Source organism: Protopterus annectens, chromosome 14.part0, assembly GCF_019279795.1.
Source record: "Protopterus annectens isolate FY-2018-M chromosome 14.part0, PAN1.0, whole genome shotgun sequence".
Taxonomy (NCBI): domain Eukaryota; kingdom Metazoa; phylum Chordata; order Ceratodontiformes; family Protopteridae; genus Protopterus; species Protopterus annectens.
The window spans coordinates 769681431-769703261 of NC_056748.1; the positions used below are offsets into that span (position 1 = coordinate 769681431).

General features: G+C 41.7%; 1 protein-coding gene across 1 annotated transcript in view; it reads right to left on the minus strand.

Moving 5' to 3' along the window:
* GLUD1 (glutamate dehydrogenase 1) overlaps window positions 1-21831 on the minus strand; it is a 563305-nt gene that overhangs the window by 271428 nt on the left and 270046 nt on the right. The window contains exon 7 of the mRNA XM_044056503.1: window positions 7579-7716. Coding sequence (XP_043912438.1) covers window positions 7579-7716 — 138 coding nt within the window. The remainder of the gene's footprint in view (window positions 1-7578; window positions 7717-21831) is intronic.

The window sequence follows — 21831 nt, forward strand, 5'->3', positions numbered from 1 at the left end:
AAACTCCGAACTCGAAAAATTTCAGAACGCCGAACGGCACTTGCAACGCTGCTTCTGCATCGGACCATGCGGCAAAAAAGACTGAGGATATGACGTCGGTCATGCGCTTTTGTACCTTGACGTCCTGATGTCAGTTTTAAGCGCCTTGACCGACGTCAGCCTAATACTTTGGTATTCGGGCCGACCGAGGACAGCGGACTACCCATATGTAAGGACTGCAGCAATGTGAGATGAAGAACATCTATGCTTCCCTATTCTGTCCAGAGCCTGAGACTCTTTGTTGGGCGGATGGACCGTCTGGCTTTCTTCTTCTGCCAGGTCCTTCTCGGGTGTCGCTTTTGTGCTAGGTTTAATAAGCGCACTATTAAGCGAAGGTTAGATTGTGCTAGGCTGGTCTTGATGGCGGTGCAATTATAATATGCCGTCGGATACTCAGACGCCCGCTTCCACGAAGAAGCGCAAAGACAAAGGGGTTAAACCCAGGCACGATGAGTCGTCCGTTCCAGACGCCGGTTCTTTAGAGGCTTCAGTGGAACCGGTGGTTCCGATGGAGGCTTCTCTGGAGTCTCAGGGGGAGACTTTAATTTTGCAGGATGTGGCCTCTCAAGAGGCAGGTCAGGCTGAAGGGGCTTCTCAGGTTTCTGTACTCCCACCACCACCAGAGCATCTACAGGAAGACCTATGGACCAATGGGGTTCAGTAGCAGGAGGGGACAAAATTTTATCTGGCCTCAAAGGTGTCAGGAGCCTTCCACGCACGCTGCACGACTAGCCAAACCAGTTAGTCAGCAGGTGGAGTAAACCAGGAGGTAGGGGCCGGGCACAAAATGTCTGCAGGAACATAGACTCTTCAGAGGTCGGGTTAGAGGGCTACCAGTCACCTTTCTGTTTAAGGATTTCAAGGATATCACCAAAGGATACCTCAGAGGGTGACCAAGGGGACCCTTCCCCATCATCAAAAATCAGTGTCTTCAGTAAGGGACACCTCTGTAGAGTCCACCATGTGCTTCCTCTTGCACTAGCTTTTTTGATGAACTTCCTCAGAGGGAGAAGCTAGGGAAGACTACGTAAAAGGGGTTTCCAGTGGGAGTATATCCTGACGCCCTTGAGCCCGGTGTCCGCTAGGAGCGACTTGTGTACATTGCTGTCCAGAGGAGGGTGGGGAGATTGATAGCACAGTATCGCCAGCTGATGCCAAAACCTTCTCCATTAGTTGGAAGGCCAGTCCACCTGAAGAGGGGTGAGTGTCCAGGACAGGGGTTACCCCTTCCCTAAGTGGCTCAGCCTGCCGACTCGGAGTCTCTGGATGTCTGTGAAACATCAAATTACGTTATGCCACAGCTGACATCCTGGGTCGTAGCAAACCTCTCCTGCCACGAAGGCAACTGTGGTTCCTTAGAAGTCCATAAAGGGAACCGTAGAGGGGGAAGACTGTGCTATATCAAGGGGCTTCAAAGGCAATGAAGGAGGAGGAGAATAAGTAGGGGTCTTTGGCAAAGGGTGATCACCTCCCAAGGAAGGATAGGTCCTGGGCAGCGGGATACCTCTGGCCAAAAGCACTTGATCCAAAAGATGCAACACGTGTTCAGAGAGGCTTCTAGTGGATTTCACAGACACGGCTGAGGGAGAGTCAGGTCTATCCAATGATGGGGTAAGCTCTGTGCCCACCTCACCAGTCTACACTGAAAACAACAGGGCCATAAGGACTGAACTACAGGTGTCTGCACCAAGGAAATCATTGGAGATGAAGTCATGGTCTGCACAGACGATAAGGTCGATGCCGAAGTGGCTGTCGGCACTGAGGCTGGGACCGAAAAAATCAGTGTCAATAACAGAGTTGTTGGTTCCGGGTAAGTTCTCTGAGCCGATGTAGTAACAGTCTGCATCGACTGGATAATCAGTGTCAGTGGAGAAGTCTGAACAGAGGAGCCCCTCGGTACAGATATGGTAAAGGGCACGCTAGTCGGTGCCGAAATCACAGATGGTGCTGATGGCCTCGGTGCCGAAGGTCTAGGCACTGAAAGCGCTGGAGCCGAAGAAGTCCGATCCAAAGTGGAAAGCTTAGCCTTCTTGGGTCTCGGTTGGTGGGAGTCACCAGCCGGGGACTAAGGAAGAGACCTGGACTTTGTATGTTCAGTTTTCTTATGGGATCTTGGAGGGGTTGAAGCCTCCGACCCAGAAATAGCCTCTGAAAAAGGATATTTAAGTAGCCCCTTCAATAACAATTTATTTTTCCTCTCAATCAACGTCCTGATAGAGAAATTCTTACAAATTCCACAGGGCGGGTCAACCAATAAATGAGGCACACCCAAGTCATAGACACACAGGGAATGTGCCTCTGAAGTAGGTAATTTATGGCCACAATCTGAACATCTCTTAAATCCTGGACTACCTTTTTTGTCTGCCATGTCAGGAAAGAAGGAAAAATCAGAAAGAATACCAGCAATGGTACAAGAAATTCCCGAAGGTAAGGAGGAAAAGGGGTTTACCAATGATGGTAAATAAGAAAACACCTTGCGGTAAATAGGATGAAGGGGATTGAAAAGATTCAAGCAGGTATAGTCGCTAAATGCTATAAGGTAAGAGAAAACAAACTAGTAACTTTTTTGAGAGAAAACATTGTTTTAGACTAGTATGACAAAAAATATTGTACTTAGCTCAAGAGAAGTAGCTTGACACGACGAATGGCGACATGGCAAATGAAATCTGAGTTAACAGGGAGAGGGAAATTCTGGGTAAGAGTTTTAGTTAGAGTTTGTAGCCGACGCGAGCTTGGAAGATGGCCGGCTCGGTTCAGAGGGCAGAACCGATACTCACACAAGGAATGAACGAGGATTAACAATATCAGATAGGGAATGCTGTGGCCTCTGGTGATTATGCTTAACACCCTGGAATCTGATGTAATGTTGTGCCAGGCTTGTGAGTGCAAGGTGAAGCAACCCCCCCCCCACGACTGCCTGCAGAGGGCAGCAGGTGGGTATCCCTTCAGGGGTGCTGATAGGATTTCTAAGTAAAAGTCTGTGTAAACCCTAATTATCAGTCAGCTTCTACCTCTGGGGCAGTGTCTATTCGAATTACCTCCCTCTCTGCCTCAGAGTGGGGAGAGGGTGTCTCCAGGAGTGCTGCAGTGAAAACCTTGTGGTTTTCTGAATCACATTTTCTTACCACCCCTTTGATTCCTGGAATAAGATCTTTGACGGGAGGAGAAACAGATCCCTACAGCAGACAGGGTCTTACTATCTTGCTCACTCCAACTTGAGTCTCTAACTTTTGGCCTAAACAGTGTGGAACTGTCAAAAGGAGCATTAATAAAGGATAGCTTAAAGCTTTCCGCAAAGTGGCATAGCCTCATTTAGGCATGGCAATGCATGGTAATGCCTGTGCCATCTGAAAGCAAGTTACCAGAGAGGGACTTGGAAATCTCCTTGGTGAAGTTCCTCTAAGAACAAGTTACATAGTTCAGTGCTCTGACTGCAAAGGTAGCTGAAGCATATGCCCATTTCCCTAGTCTTCCCAATGCCCTTGATTCAGTGCTAGGGGGATGGACAGAAGCTTTCTTCTCTGACAGCTTTCTTCATGGCTGCTGCTACTACAATGGGATCTAATAGGGGGTCTGTTCATCCAGTGTTTCATGTCTTTTGGACTACCAAGATCCTTTTTTTTTTTTTTTTTTTTTTTTTTTTGGGATAGGTTCTATGATGTCAGCATTCTTTCATGCCCCCTGTGCCACAGGATCGACAACGATATCTGGGGGGAAGGAAACGACCACCCAGGATGCAGACAAGCCAGTTTCGAAAGCCTTAAGGATCACAGATTCGTCCTGGGAAGGTGGACCAACCCCCCCCCTTCTGTTTCATCAATTCTAGGAGGTCTTTAAAAGTGAGGTCTTCTGGGAGGATCTTGGGGATCCTTCTCACTCATCCAAATCCATGTTTTCAGTGACGGACCCAGGGAATTTATTTGGGAATGGGTTGAGGTAAAAACTCTTCCACCATCTGCATGGTCTTCTCTTGCCAGTTTAAATGTTTTAAAGATGTCTCATGCAAAAAGATTGAAAAGCCAATAGCTTTCCAAGGATCATTTAGATTTTGGCAACTGATGTCCTCAGGAAGAGGCAGAATCTTGAGTTAAGTATGCCTTCTTAAAACAGTTCCAAAATCCATTCCTTCTTAAAAGCAGCCCTGGCATACATCTGTAGCATCATACCCACATCTTATCCTATGTGTACCAATCTTACTAGCTCTGTATGTGTCCTGAACTCTTCAGCTTGAGAAGTGCGACAGAGGAACTCTTACATCCTCCTCCATTTGCTTAAGAATGCTGCATTAGCATACAAGTCCTGTAATTTCTTATTGTCTGTTATTTAGGGTAGTGGACTGATCTAAATGGATACGCACACCAGTCACAGTTCTGATACCTGGAGCTGCACAGATGTGTACCATTATTGCCAAAATGATTTGTAACTCTATTTCTCCCATCAGCCAGCAGTGTATACTGATGGGCATCACTTCTGAATCCCTTCCAACAGCAACCAAGATGACCTCTGGGTCTGTTTTTTTATATGAGTATTTAGCCTTTTCTCCACTCTATAACAGCAAATGATGGTGTTAATGTGGCTACAGTGACAGACTTTCAAGAGTGTCCTCAAATACCTGGACCACTGGAGGGATGGCAATGACCTTAGGTTGGTCAATGACTAGCAAATCCATGCACTTAGAGAAAGTTTTAAAATTTCGATCCCGTACTGAAGTGCACCCTTGTTAAACCAATAATCTCTCCAAAGAAGAGGTGCCTGGGGCTGGGCAGAGAACAGGGACACCTTCCTTGTCTGCAATATATCCCCAAGGAGCACAAATCTGTGCAGTGTAAACTAGCTCAACAATTTCATCATTACTACAGGTGGAATCCTTATATGGTTATGGCAAATGGGTTTTCTTCTATTTTGCTAGGAATTACATGCCATAAAAGCTGGGCAGAGTTACTGGGGAAGGGGTAGCACTTTTGCCACATAGCAATGTGCTCCTCAGCAAACGTACAACTGAAAATAGTTATGGCAGATGACAGTGGGGTGGTCGATTTTGAAAATGTAACTCCTGAAGGTATGGTGGAGCATATGTGTAGGGGATTCTGTAATGCTGGCTGATGGGCCTGATATAAGAGCTAGTCAATTTGCTGAACACACCAAGTGTGAGGGTGTTTTTTATGAAACAAAATCATTAAAATCTTTTGCCAATGGAAATTGCAATTTTCCCCATTGTTGTACAACTGTGGAGTTCGTATAAGATGGGGGCTGTGGAGGGTGTCCTCTACATAATGGGTGGTACAAGGCATATCACTCCTGCTGGGAAAAAATGCTAGTTTCTTAGTCACTGAAAGTTGATTCCAGTGATTTTTTTTTTTGCATGAACACTAGCACAATGTGCCATCAGCAAATCAACAGGATTCTCTGAAACCTCATTCACATAATGACCATAGAGAACTACATACTCACCGTAAGTCCATCCTATCTAATCCTGGGCCAAATGTCAGCAGCTGGAGACCACTGACTGACTGAGTTGGTGTCAAGTCCATTTGATAAGGCACTTCTCCTCTTTTGGGGTCCCCAAGTGGTATCAACAGATGGATGCTTTTGTCCCAAGATCAGGTGTCTTCAGGTCTGAGCAGATTCAAAGGAATAATTGAGGCCTTGTTCACACTGCCTGATTTTAGAGAAAGCAGCTTCTGGTGGTTCCTCATTGTTCAGCATCCCTCCACTTTTTAAACTCACCAAGGAGAAAAGCCCAGCTGACAGCAAATGGGCAGATTATCTCTTGCCCTACAGCTAGGAGGTGTTGATGCTTTGAACACGTCAACAAAGATTTGGCCCTACTTCTTAAAGTTTATTTCTTAAGAAAAAAGAAGACTCTTTGCATGTTTCAAGTAAGTGGTCTGGATCTTGTTAAAAAAAATACATCACAATTGCACATCTTTTCCAAAAGTGTCAGATTTTGCAAAGAGCAGCAGTAAATATTCTATCCAAGTCAATTACATCAATAATGTACAGCAATGCAATAGCTAAAAAAATATTCCCAAAGTGTTACTTACTGCTCTGGCAACCAGAAGTCTGGATTGTTTAGTAAGCAAACTGGAAAATTAGCAACCAAAAGCACGCAAAGAAAAAATATTTAAATGGTGCAAGTTGCTCTCCCCTTAGTACTTAGTATCAGACAGAAATCTGCATGTGTTAGGAGACCAGCTTGATGGGGGAAATCAAAGCTCTGCGAGCCTGGCGGATTGCACTGAGAGGCTCATTCTCATGGTTTTTGAATTCTACTGCATCAGTCATCCCTATTTTGAACATACGCTACTGCTTCTCTGGAAAACAATAAGAGTTTCTAAGTAGAGATTTCATAAATTGTATTAAATCTGTGTTATATGGAAATACCTTATATAGGCTATTCACTATATATTTTTTTGTGTGTGTCTGTGGGTTTTGAAAGTAATACGTGATGCTGACCAGTCAATTTCCTAGTGCGCCCATCATACCCGAGCCATATCTCAGTTTAATGGATGAAAACGAAAATCTGAACAAAGATCTCGAAAAATCGCTAGAAGGTGAGGAAGCAGCATGAACCGAGATGTCAAACACTCTACTTCCAATCACACTGCAGTATAAGTTGAAAAGGTTAAACAAATGGACAAGCAGGGTGGTAAAGATCTGATTACTATCATACAGGTAATCTTGTTTGGCGGTGGGATTAGAGGGTACAGAAAGACAAGAAAACAGTATCTCACTGCCACACAGCAAATGCAGAACAGCATGTCACCATTCAAAACACTGTTTTCTTCACAACCAAAGACACGCAACGGAGGATATGGTGACTAACGAGAGCTTTGTTGTGGCTCCTCAGCTTAGGGCAGCTATGTACACTACCGGCTCCTCTGATACCACATGGATGCTTGGACAAGCTGTCCGTGAATTACACTAGCAGTGACATCATGTCATAAAAAGTACAACTATGCAAGTTACCATAATGGTAGACACTCAGAATACAGATGTTGCAGTTTTAACACTTGAGACTTTACTCGCCAATGTCTAGTCTATCTCGCCAAATTTCTAAAATGCAGGATCATTCGCCACTAAGGTATACACCCTAGCCCTGGATATGCACCAGTACACTAGAATAAGTATGGCTATGCCATTTTCAGAGCATTCTTTCCCTGATGCACATGTTATACAGTAATATATATAAATATATATATTTTTTTTAGAAGACAATGAATATGCAGCTGTAAAAGCTTTTGTGGGGTTTTACTGCCTGATGGCAAAGTTCCAGTAGATTACATGCTCTAATGGATTCAGCATGTAAAACTTTTACATAATTTCTATATTCAGTTTGATAAGTTAATCAGTCAATCACTATTCTGCCCCTAAAATGTAATACAAGTTCTCCATTAAAAGATGTACATATTGCATGGAACCAAACTCACCGTTATGTTTATTTTAAGGCGGTGGCTTGAAATCATCTCTATGAACTAACCCAGTCAATAAAACAGCATATAATTAAATTCTATTTTATGAAGTTAAATATTGCCTTACCAGTTTATAGTCCTCTAGTTCTTTAGGGTCAATACCACTAGGGTTCCAGATATTGCCATCCACTTCACCAACACCAATGCATCTGGCACCATAACGGTGAAGATACCTCATGGAGTGCAGGCCAACATTACCAAATCCCTGAAAAAAGGAGAAAAAATAATTCAAGTAACAAAAATAACACACCAAACCTTAGGATACCTATATATGGCAAATCTCTTCCTTACAGACAAGGCCAGAATTAACAGCCTACTTACTACCAACATTTCTTTTTTTTTTTTTTTCAAAACAGTTTCATTAGAATTAAAATTGAAAAATAAATATGTACATTAGAAATGAACAATTTTCAAATAGATGGTCAAATAATGATACAACAAAAACTATATACAAAGACATTCTCAATAATTATAAATTGATTAAATAATTACTTTTGTCATAAATTGTAGACTTTTTTCCATATATTGCATTTAACAGGAGATCTTGATTTGATAGTTAAATATTCCAAATTACAGACTTCCAGAAGTCAAGTTTTGAATTCTTAATTGAGGGAATAGTACTGGATTTCCAGTTTCTTATTTTTCTGGCAACTGTTAATACAGTCCAGACTAAAGATTGATTAGCTTTGCTTATACAGTTAGGTTACTGGAGTATTGAAAACAACAAGTGACTTGGTGAGAGTAAAATGATCTGTGAAAACAGCTTGTAAAAAGGAATTAACATTTTTCCAAAATTAAAATTACACAATCATATACCATGTGAGCCCATTCTGCATTTACTTCTTTATTACACCTCCAACAGTTGAAATTTCTTTTGTTAAATTTACTGAGAGAATGGGGTAATAAAAGATTTGTGTAAATATCTCCAAGTAAAATGTTTCCATTTCAATAATGAGGTGCAAGACTAGCTGACTGTAATGTTTATTTTATCATTTTCTGTAAGAGAATGATTAACTACAGTAAAGTAGTTCCAATTGGTATCTGAAGCAGCTTCCAAGTCGAGTTTAATTTTATATGTGTGAGATAATATGATTTTGGTAGGAGATTTATGTTGTATAGATAAAACCATATATTGAATAATCTTGGGTATTGATTTCTTGGTTGTAAAAGGCATAGTATCTAACTTATTTAAAATATATTTTCTTGCTTCATGCAAGTCCAACCAAGAAAGTGGGACATCTTCATATTCATTTTTAAATATGTTAATAGATTTTAAGTCATTATTTGACATCATGTGAAACCAAAATATTATTTTTTTTCTCTAAGTGAACAAATTTTCGTAAAATCAGAAGAGAATATAACAGTGTGTGTAGGCTATTGGAAATAACAGAAATAACCAATCTTTAAAATGATTACATTTAAACATTAAATTTCTGAATGATTTCAATAAAAGAGTTATATAATTTGATTTAAAATTCTGAGCATTATTAAAAGTAATGTATTCTTTACTAGCAACATTTCTAAATGCTGTACATGTACTTGCCAACATTGTCTGCCTTATCAAATAAACTTTAGCAGTACTATCACAAAGTGGAAAAATTTGCTGCCAACCATAACCAGAGAACCCACTTACTGCGTCACACAAACTAAATTGACTAGAACTGCCACATACTCACAATTACTGTTAACATGCAAACCACTACATAATCCGGAACAAAAGTACCCATCTCTAAATTAAATCATTCAGTCCTATTCCCCAAACAGAACCCTGGGGCCTACTAAGTTTACAACCACTGTGGTAATTCATTATTCTCTTAACTGTGCATCAAAAAAAAATGTTATCCCAATTCCCTTGAGAGTACCCTGTTCATTAAAATCTGTTAAATCCCAAATGAAAAAGTACCTAATTGACTCATGGATCTTTACCTTCCTATCCCCCAGGATAAAAGCAGCACCCTATAAAAATGTTAAAAACCGTCTTCGAGTACACATCCTAGGACTCTTCAGTTCACCTCTCATCCCCTTCAACATCTCTACCAGCTACCCTACTTAAACAGGTATTTGATACACTTTCCTTTTTTATATTTCCTACCATCTTTAATTCACTTAAATCCTATCTGTCTATGTACTTCTCATACCTTCCTTTATTTTTTCTATCATATTAATAGTATTGTGGACTATACAAGTCAAATTCTAGAGACTCATTTGGTGCACAAAATGCATTGCTCAGATAATCCAGAATTGTATAATCATGTCTTTATTGTGTGCAACTGTCACTTCTGCCTACTCAAGGCTATTAAAGTATTCTGTAATTTCAACTGATGTGGTGTTCATACTATTCAAAGAGTGTACCATGTCTAAAAACCTTGGACCATATATGTTTGTTATAGTGTATAAAAAGAAGTTATGTACTCACCATAACGTTCCATCTGAGTAGTTATACATTTTTCTGCAACCTGTGGGTAGCCGAATCCATATCGTATCCGAGCCAGCAACTTTTCAAGCATCTGCTCCAAGCTCAAAGCTCCTCCCCCTTACCCAAAACCCATCACCATCTCATACCTTCCCTCAGATAGAGTTTGCCACTACTCAACCAATCAGCAACTCAATTTTATAACAAACCTAGAAAAGGTTTGGGGGAAGGATGGTGGAACGGTTGCAGAAAAATGAAGTGTAATTACTCAGATGGAACATTATAGTTAGTACATAACTTCTTTATCTGAAGTAGTTAACTTCACTTTATCTACAACCTGTGGGACAGAGTCCCCAGCTACTAAAACTCCTGGGAGGCCTTCATGGAAGGATATTCCTGAGCACCGCAGAGCTGAAGGATGCTCTCCCTCTGGAGATCAAATCCAACTTATAATGAGAAATGAAGGTAAGCGACCTTGTCCATGTTGCGGCCGCACAAATGTTATCCAGTGAAACCCTAGACCAAAATCAGCAGAAGTCGCCATAGATCTGGTAGAATGAGCTTTAACAGGACCAGGCGGGGAAAGACCTTTGTCTTTATAAATTTGCAAGATACACTGTGTAATCCATCTAGCTAAGGAAACCTTGGAGATGGCTTTGTATAGAAAGGGTTTAGAGAAGGACACAAATAACTGGTCAGACTTACGAAAGGGCTTTGTTCTGTGTAAATAAAAATGAAGCAGTCTATGAACATCTAGCAAATGCAGCTTATATTCACCCTTGTTCTGAAAATTTGGAAAGAAAATGGGCAGATTAATTGTTTGATTAATATTTGATTCAGAAGCTACTTTTGGTAAGAAGGAAGGGTTCATGAGGAGCGAGACCCTGTCCTTATGGAAGATCAAGTAAGGGGGCATGGCAGACAAAGCTTGAATCTCAGAAACCCTCCTAGCCAACGTAATGGCCACTAGGAAGGCTGTCTTCCAGGATAAGAACTTCAAATCTACTGATGCTGCAGATTCAAAGGGAGGAGCAACCAAAGCCTGCAGGACCAAGGTAAGGTCCCAAGGAGGAACGGCGCCCTTAATTGAAGGGTATAAAAGAAAGGTGCCTTTAAGAAAGGCCTTACATAGTCTAGAAGACGCCAGGACATTCATATTTTCATCAACATGGAAATTAGAGATAGCTGCCAGTTGACCTTTCACCATAGATGAACTAGCTCCTTGTTGAAAAATATTGGCTAAAAAATCCAACCCTGCAGGAACAGGGGCTGTAAAGGGATCTAGGTTCCTCTGAGAAGCCCAAATAGAGAATTATTTCCATTTGCTGTGGTAAATTTTCCTAGAGGAGGCCTTATGGGACGCCACCAGAATAGTTTTTACTGAAGATGAAAGACCGGGAGTCCTGGCAATCAAGGGAACTGGAGCAACCAAGCAGTCAGTTTGAGGCTGTCCAGGTTGGGCAGACAAGCACCTGAGGGATGAGAGATGAGATCCGGACAAGGATCCAGAATCCAAGGAGGAACTAGAACACAAGACCAGAGGAAGGGGAACCACACCTGACGAGGCCCGAATGGGGTAATGAGGATCACTTTGCACCCCAGTCGGCAAGCTTTCTGAAGAAACTTCGGCATGAGAGGTAACGGGGGGGGGGGGGGTGAGCATACAGTAACCCGGGAGGCCAAGCATGGACTAGAGTGTCTCTGGGGGATCCCCTGGTGAGGGATCAGAGCAAAGAACCCGCTGCACTTCGCGCTGGAAGGACATGCGAAGAGATCGCAGCAAGGCTGACCCCACGCAAGAAAGATCTCCTCCGCTATAGATGGTTTCAGAGACCACTCGTATGGCATTAGAATAGCCCGACTCTATCTATCCTCTAAAATGTTGAAGTGTCCCGGGATGTGCATTGCAATCCGAAATAGACTGGTGGAGATCGCCCATTCCCACACTCTCATGGCCTCGCGACACAGAGGGTAAAATCCGGTTCCCCTATGTTTATTGATGTACCAGACAACAGACATATCTGACTGAACTGCAACAGTCCAGATGAAAAACAGTGTGTAAGGCTTGCAACGCTAAACACACTGCTCTCATCTCCAGACAACTGATATGCAATCTAGTCTTGGTCTGGGACCACGTGCCTCGGACAGTCCTCCCCAAATAATGCCCCCCCACCCAAGCTGGGAGGTGTCCATGGTCACTGTGGCTTGAGCTGTGGGTGAAAAATGGCTGTCCTGCTAAGATTTCCAGCGTAGCCACCAGAGAAGCAATGACCTGCAGGCTTTGCGGATTTGAATTGGATAATCCATGGAGAGATCTAGCCAAGACCACTTTACGGCCAGCATCCACTGAAGACGCATGTGAAGATGCGCACAGGGGATTATAGAGATTGCTGCAGCCATAGAGCCTAGGGCTCGGAGAACGCCACCCGCCTTTGCTAGCCTGGGGCCAACGATCACTGATATATGGGCACATAAGCTCTGGACCCTGTCTGGAGTTAGGAAGACTTTCAATTGGAGTGTGTCCAGCAGTGTCCTGATAAAGTCCAAGATCTGCACTGGGTCCAAGAGAGACTTGGAAACAGATGGTAATCCCTAGCAGGATTGCAAGATGAAGTAAGGAGTCTCTGGCTATGCAAAGACTACGCTTGGTGGAAGCAGCTAGGAGCCAATCACCTAGGTAAGGAAATACACGAATTCCTAAAGCCTCAGGTGAGCCACTACGACTGCCATTACCTTGGTAAACACCCTGGGGGCTGTGGTGAGACCGAAGGGTAGGACTCTGAACTGGAAATGATTGGCTCCCAGCTGGAAGCGAAGAAATCTCCAGGAGCTTCTGCAAATCTTTATGTGGTAGTAAACATCCTGGAAGTCTATATCGAGCACATCCAGTCGCATTCACGAAGACAAGGTAGAATGGACTGTAGGGTGACCATCTGGAATTTCTGCTTGGCTACAATCAGGTTCAAGGTTGAAAAGTCCAAAATGGGCCTGAGGTCCCCAGTTATTTTTTTGGCACTAAAAAGAACCTGGAGTAAATGCCTGATCCAGACTGATTTGGGGGGAACCGGTTCGATGGCTCTTTTGCAAAGCAGCTTTGAAACCTCTAGCACTGCTGCCTCACTTTGAAGGGGTGGGACATCTGGCAGGCACTTTGGTTGTATGGGAGGGGTAACAAACGGGATGGCATAGCCTCTGGATACTATTTGAAGCACCTAACGATCTGCAGTTATGGACTCCCAAGCCATTGGGTGCAATGATAATCTCCCCCCCCCCCCCGACCGTCTCCAGAGTAGGACAGTCGGGCAACCCTCAGGGCTATTGTGTGGGTCTGTCTGAGAAGGTCTCCCTAGACCCAAAGTTCCTCGGTCCCCCTCTGCCTCTAGGGGACAAGTTGTCCTGAGAGTCCTAGGAAAACTGATTTTCGGAACCACATCTTCTTTTGCCTTCTCCGATTCCTAGAAAAGGATCTTTGAGAGCTAGAGAAGCAGACTCCGGCAGACAAAGTCTTCCCCCATCCTTTTCGCTTTGGACCAGAGTGTCACGTATGTCTTCCCAAAAAGAGAAGAACCATCAAAGGGAGCATTTCTGAAAGACGCCTTGAAGGGTCCACGAATTGAAAGCCTGAGCCAAGCATGTTGCCTCACAGCCACGCCTGTCCTGGCCGGCCTTGCCGCTCCTTCCGTGGCATGGGAAAGGAGATGCATGAATGTGTTCAATACGAATTTGAGAGTAGACATTTTTGCAGAGAACAGGTGCTTGTCCTCTGGCGACAAAGACTCTAGGGGTGACTCAGCAAACTCAGTGACTAGGTCTCGCTGCAGTCGTATAATGTGTGCCAAATAGTTCAGCACTCGGATGGAAAACGTCGCTGAATAAAAACAAGCGCTTCCCAAATCGATCCACTGCCCTAGACTCTTTGTCTGGAGGGTGAACCGAGGAACTCTCCTGTGCCAGTTCCCTCTTAGTGACTGCTGCAACAACCATAGCATCCACCGGGGATCCTTTCTACCAGGCCTGTCTGTCAGAGGGTGGAGAGAGAATCCTGTCCGGGTGTTTCAGTATCAGCTCTACAGTGTCAGGCTCCTTCCATGCCCGCGTGGTGATAACATCCACTAAGGGATCCGCAGGAGGGGACACCCAAGACGTAGATGGGCCCATGCCCAAAGCCTACAGGAACACAGACTCATCCTTAGAAGGTTTTGGGGCTGACCAACCTCCCCTCTGGTGGAGGATATCCATGTAGTCTCCAAAGAAGACATCCTCGGGAGGTGACCTGGGGGAAATTTCTCCATCTAAGTCAGTGTCTTATGTCAAGGACTCGGGGGAGATCAGGTGCCTCCTTTTACATGTGTGCTTACGGGGACCCTTGTCAGTGGGACTCTGAAGAGGGCTCGTGAACTATAGGGTGTTGCTCCAGGGGAACCGCCTGGGGATCCTCTAGCATGGGCTGTCTCTAGGACAAGCTGAAGGGAGTCCTAACCGAATCCAAAGAAATAGGCTGGGGTCTCTATCCTTGGGAAGAGAACCCTCTCCACCATGTTGAACGTCGATGGAGAGTGCACCTCCTTAGGAAGCTCTCCCCAGGTCCGACGTGAGGATCGAGGCAGAGGCAGGAGTAGCCGGAGCTCCGAAGGAATGGCTCGGATCCGACAAAGTCGGAGCCGAAGACACCTCCATCCCCTCGGATCAGACTCCCCACCCTTGGCCCCGAGAGTTGCTCGGATCCGAACTGATCTGATCAGAGGAACTCAAAGTAATTGCCAGAGTAGAGTTTGGAGGAACTGTTGGCGCCAAACCCCCAGCTCCGAGGATACTTGGATCCATAAACCCCAAAAACTGCAGGTCGGATCGGGGAAGGATAAACTGGATGAAAGAAGTGCATTAAGGTCCCCCCTCCAGAGGGAGAGGGGCCTGGCAAGACTCCCATTTGGATTTGGGTCTGAATAAATCATCATCCTGTCCATATCCAACTCAGATATGTTCCGAGTCGAGAGCAAGGAGGCGAATGACTCTGGCTGGTCGAAGTGACAACCTAGAAGAAGGCGTCAGATCCAAGGGTTCCATCGGCTCCAGGGAGAACCTCAAGGAATGGAGCCGAGGAGATGTAGACCTAGATACTTTAGCAGGTTGGCTAGGGAAGGGCTTCCACTCTGGAGACAGTTTGCGGGGCCTATCCGCCCCCCCGTCTCTGTCCTTGTACTCCTGCCCTTTCCTTTGGCCTCCCCTTCAACAGGTCTAGTGGGAGGGTGAGTCCCAGCCTGAGGGGGAGGTTGAGCAACTGCTGGGGGAGCAGAGGCCGAGGCTGATGAATCCAGGGAGGAAACCGGTAGAAGGCCTTTTGCAACCAGTTTGGCCTTCCAGTCTTTTAAGGTCCTGGGGTTGAACCCAGTAGACACGCTACACTCAACGGAAAGATGGGGAACACCCAGGCAAATAACACACAGTGTGGCCATCGGCCGGTGAAAGCTTATGGCCACTCCCACTGCATTTTTTGAAGGTAGGCTTTAGCTGATCAGCCATAATACTAATACACACACACACACAGCCAACCTACTTAAAACTAACTCTAGCACACACGGGTCTATATTATAACCTCAAAGGTTTAATGCTTCGAATGCATAAAGATCGAACTTTATGCATCGAAGTCTTAAACCATCGAATGGTTATAAAAAAAACAAACAAACAAAAAAATTAAACTAAAGTGTTTACGCAGGGGGGAAAGCCACCCTGCACCCCCCACAACCCCCACTACTTAAATATACCAACTCTGAGATCACATAACATTGAAGTAAACAGAAATCTCCCCTTACGGAGATTTTCCATTTAAGCGTTCGATGTGCGCTTCGGTAATCGTGTGTCGACAATATCATGTTCGATACTGTCAGACTGAGATTCTGATATAGACCCAGCACACACACCTAAGGGGTAGGGAGGGCCTTGCTAGACTACTTTACAACTTTTTCTTTTTTTTAAGTTTAAACCGAATTTGGGAGCAAGGGTGAACTAAACGACCACACTCTCACTAAAGAGAGCAAAAAAATGCCAAAACTTACTTACTAACAACCCAACACTTAGAGCTACAGAGATCACAATGCTGATGAACGAAGTGGCAAACGAGATCTGAGAGAAGGTAGGAGATTGGTGATGGGTTATGGGTAAGGGGGAGGAGCTTGGAGCTCGGAGCAGATGCTCGAAAAGTTGCCGGCTTGGATCCAATATGGATATGAATACCCACAGGTTGTAGATAAAATAAAGTTAACTACTTCAGATATTATGTTTACTGGAGCTTTCTTCCCCAGGCTTCTGCTGAAAATGGGTCTTTGACTATTAACGCATCCCAGAAATACTCAGCAAATCTCTCAACAGAAAACCAAAGTTAGCATTATCTTCCTCATAAGCTTGGCTACAAAACACATGAAACTTATGATTAGGTTACATTTATACTAATAATAACGTAATAGAAAAACCGCTATCAAGTCAGGCAAATGCTCCTTCCCAAGAATAAAAATGTAAATTAACCAGCAAAGGTGAAGGGATAGGAGCGAAGCAAATATGCAATTTAAAAAGTCCAAACGTCATGGAATAATCCAAAGATCTCTTCAAGTATTGTTCCAAAAATCACGAAACTTATATTAACAAGAATAGAACTTTATTTCATGAGATAAGCGCTTTCGCTATATGTAGCTTCCTCAGATCTCTTTACAACAAGACTAACTACTAAAATAAAATATATACATCTGTCAATTGAACAATCAATTAATTGAACAAAGCAATTTAAAAGAGAAATGTCAAAAAGCCACACTTTACATAAGGCAAATAGCATAAAACCAAAACATGAGAAGTAATATATATCCAATCTGAACTGTACACTCTGAATGTATATGTATAATCATAAAAAACAATACATGTATGTATATAATATCTATTAAACATGTGTAAAGATGTATAAATGTATATATAAAATATGTATATGTATGTGCATATACATATATAAATTAAAAAATACGTACTGATATACATACACACGTATAAAATAAATACATATAAAAATATAAAAGATGTATGTATAAAAAATGTGTGTGGGAAAGAAATGTGTAAAAGACACACACATATATATATATATATATATATATATATACATATACATATATATATATATATATATAAATAAAATAGACATATAAGAAATGTGCAATCATTTATCTGATGTTCCTACGTCCCCTCAGTCTGGGTTGTATTGAGGCTCTCTCACTGAGTCCTGACCCGCTGTCAGCTCTAAGTAAAACAATCCAGTCACTCTCCTTGCTTTCGGTATGTGTCCTAATGTCACCCCCTCTCTTACTCGGGAATATGACCTCTAATACTCTAAACAGAAACTCATGTGTGTTCCCAAAAAGACTGACATGTTTTGCTAGACCATTATGTAGTGACCCTTTCTTGATATGATAAACATGCTCTCTAACTCTGTCCCTAAGGGGACGATTTGTTTTACCTACATAGAAGGAAGAGCAGGATTGACAGACAGCTAAATATACCAAGTGACAAGTCATGCAATTAGCATTGACGTTCGTGCTGAAAACTACCTGTGAATCTGGGTGCAAAAAGTCAGTTCTTGTGTCCATGAATGAACAGAAGTTACAATGTCCACAAGGCTTCGTATGGCCTATTATCCTGTCTTTCCTTCCATTGTTTGGGTAGCATAGCATCCTTTTCAAATTATTCTTATTCCTATACTGGAACCTAGGGGTATCACCTACTATATTCTTCAAGTCATCATCTACCTGCAAGATAGACCAGTACTTACTAATGATCTCTCTAACTTCAATATAATCAGATGAAAAAGTTGTTGAGAACCTAATGCCAGATTGAGTCCTGTAATTACTTGTATTTTCAAAGAGTCAGAAGGTCCAAAATATGGTGTGGCTACTGCGGGTCCTAAGTCATGAGTGCTCCCTACAGAGCAACTAACCTCAGTGATGTTGTACCCTCTCTGCAATAACCTTACTCTTAAATCATCCAATTCTGCTAAAAATCCTCCTTCAGTAGGATTTAGCCTTTGAGGCTCTAATTGTCTGGCCCTTCATAATATTTTTAAAAACAAAGGGTGGATGCATGCTAGATCTCATGAGTAACGAGTTACAATAGCACGCTTTCCTGAAAACTCCTGTGTTTATAAGGCCATTGGGCAGTTTCTCAATATATAGGTCTAAAAACTCTATCCTATACGTTGAATGATGCATGGTGAATTTAAGACAACTAGTCAAATTGTTCATAATGTCAAACATTAATTCAAGTTGCTCCACAATCCCTTTCCAAAGAGCAAACACATCATCCATGAAATGTCGATAAAAAACAACATGTTCCTTAAACAGAGCCTCAGAAAATAAAACATGTTCCTCCCAATGAGCTAAAAACATGTTGGCATAGCTGTTGGCGTAAGGTGTGCCCATTGCTACGCCATCTAATTGTTTGTAAATAGTGTCATTAAACATAAACAAGTTGTTTTCTAGAACCAACTCCAGAAAGTGCACCAATAGATCAATCTTAACAATGGTGTACTCACTATGTTCCTTTAGATATTCAGATATATATGTAAGCCCCAATACATTAGGGATAACAGTAAACAATGACTGAATATCAAAGGTGGCAAAAAGATAGTCATCAGAGATATTATAATGCTTACTGCTTAGAGTCCCTTAACACAAATTTATTGGTGTTTAAAACCAATCTTAGATTTTTCTCTATATAAACAGATAGATGCTCAGTGACCCACCCTCAACCAGAAACTATCGGTCTCATGGGTGGGTCATGAGCATCTTTATGTATTTTCGGTAAACCATGTATGATGGGAGTAACAGGTTTTTTAACAGTAAGGTATTCATAAAGATCTTTATCAGTTGACTCTTGTAAATATCCAATAAGGTGTCACTGACATACCTAATAACATCCTGTAAAACATCTGCTGTGATAACTTGATAAAACATATAATTCAACATAATTTGCATGAAATTGTAATAATGCACCATATCCATGACTACAACACGACCAACCTTATCGGCCGGCCTAATAATAATGGTGGAATCTTCCTGTAACTTTTTAAGGCTCTGTCTTTCCTTATAGGTCAGATTATCATTCTTCATCAACCTTCTATTTAAGTTTTTATCATAATATTTATACAGTTCATCCTCTGTCAGTCGTAAAAAAGCCTCTACTAGAGGGTGGTGAACAGGCACATACTCACTTAAATTTTTAAAAACAAACCCTCTTTCCTGGGACAATTCAGTGTTTGAATCTTTATATAAAAACTTAAGCATAATATTCCTGCAGAATAATTTCAAATTTATAATCGTATCCGTGAGCAAACTCCGACTCTTAGGGATAAAATTCATCCCCTTGCTTAATAGCCTAATGTCATCATTTGTTAAAACTACACTGGATAAATTGTAAACTAATGTTTGTCTGCATTGTTCCACATCATCTTCAGAGTTCGATTGGGCAGGAACTCCCCAGAGAGCTTTCTCTTTTGCCTGGTCGAGGGTGGGTCACTGAGCATCTATCTGTTTATAAAGAGAAAAATCTAAGACTGGTTTTAAACACCAACAAATTTGTGTTAAGGGACTCTAAGCAGTTCCTGATGGAATTATATGAATGTGTTAAGCATTATAATATCTCGGATGACTATCTTTTTGCCACCTTTGATATTCAGTCATTGTTTACTGTTATCCCTAATGTATTGGGGCTTACACATATATCTGAATATCTAAAGGAACATAGTGAGTACACCATTGTTGATCTATTGGTGCACTTCCTGGAGTTGGTTCTAGAAAACAACTTGTTTATGTTTAATGACATGATTTACAAACAATTAGATGGTGTAGCAATGGGAACACCTTGTGCCAACAGCTACGCCAACATGTTTTTAGCTCATTGGGAGGAACATATTTTATTTTGTGAGGCTCTGTTTAAGGAACATGTTTTTTAATCGACGTTTCGTGGATGATGTGTTTGTTCTTTGGAAAGGGACTGTGGAGCAACTTGAATTAATGTTTGACATTATGAACAATTTGACTAGTCTTAAATTCACCATGCATCATTCAACGTATAGGACAGAGTTTTTAGACCTATATATTGAGAAACTGCCCAATGGCCTTATAAACACAGGAGTTTTCAGGAAAGCGTGCTATTGTAACTCGTTACTCATGAGATCTAGCATGCATCCACCCTTTGTTTTTAAAAATATTATGAAGGGCCAGGCAATTAGAGCCTCCAGGCTAAATCCTACTGAAGGAGGACTTTTTGCAGAATTGGATGATTTAAGAGTAAGGTTATTGCAGAGAGGGTACAACATCAATGATGTTAGTTGCTCTCTAGAGAGCACTCATGACTTACGACCCGCAGTAGCCACACCATATTTTGGACCTTCTGACTCTGTTGAAAATACAAGTAATTACAGGACTCAATCTGGCATTAGGTTCTCAACAACTTTTTCATCTGATTATCTTGAAGTTAGAGAGATCATTAGTAAGTACTGATCTATCTTGCAGGTAGATGATGACTTGAAGAATATAGTAGGCGATACCCCTAGGTTCCAGTATAGGAATAAGAATAATTTAAAAAGGATGCTATGTTACCCAAAATATGGAAGGAAAGACAGGATAATAGGCCATACGAAGCCTTGTGGACATTGTAACTTCTGTTCATTCATGGACACAAGCACTGACTTTTTGCACCCAGATTCACAGGTAGTTTTCAGCACGAACGTCAATGCTAATTGCATGACTTGTCACCTGGTATATATAGCTGTCTGTCAATCCTGCTCTTGCCTCTATGTAGGTAAAACAAATCGTCCCCTTAGGGACAGAGTGACAGAGCATGTTTATCATATCAAGAAAGGGTCACTACATAATGCTCTAGCAAAACATGTCAATCTTTTTGGGAACACACATGAGTTTCTATTTAGAGCATTAGAGGTCATATTCCCGAGTAAGAGAGGGGGTGACATTAGGACACATACCGAAAGCAAGGAGAGTGACTGGATTGTTTTACTTAGAGCTGACAGCGGGGTCAGGACTCAGAGAGCCTCAATAAAACCCAAACTGAGGGGACGTAGGAACATCAGATAAATGATTGCACATTTCTTATATGTCTATTTTTATATATATATATATATATATATATATATATATATATATAAATAAAAAAGTGTGTCTTTTACACATTTCTTTCCCACACACATTTTTTATACATACATCTTTTATATTTTTATATATATTTATTTTATACGTGTGTATGTATATCAGTACGTATTTTTTAACATATATATGCATATGCACATACATACACATTTTATATATACATTTATACATCTTTACACATGTTTAACAGATGTTATATACATACATGTATTGTTTTTTATGATTATACATATACATTCAGAGTGTACAGTTCAAATTGGATATATATTACTTCTCATGTTTTGGTTTTATGCTATTTGCCTTATGTAAAGTGTGGCTTTTTGACATTTCTCTTTTAAATTGCTTTGTTCAATTAATTGATTGTTCAATTGACATGTGTATATATTTTATTTTAGTAGTTAGTCTTGTTGTAAAGAGATCTGAGGAAGCTACATACAGCGAAAGCGCTTATCTCATGAAATAAAGTTCTATTCTTGTCAATATAAGTTTCGTGAAGAGATCTTTGGATTATTCCATGACGTTTGGACTTTTTAAATTGCATATTTGCTTCGCTCCTATCCCTTCATCTTTGCTGGTTAATTTACATTTATACTAAAAATGTGTGAATCTAAGCAGTAGCTCATAGGATATGTGCATTTGGCTGAGCAGGACTTTATTTACTTTTTGGCTTATATTTACCAATATATGGTTCTGAGTACTGACCAATTTCCGG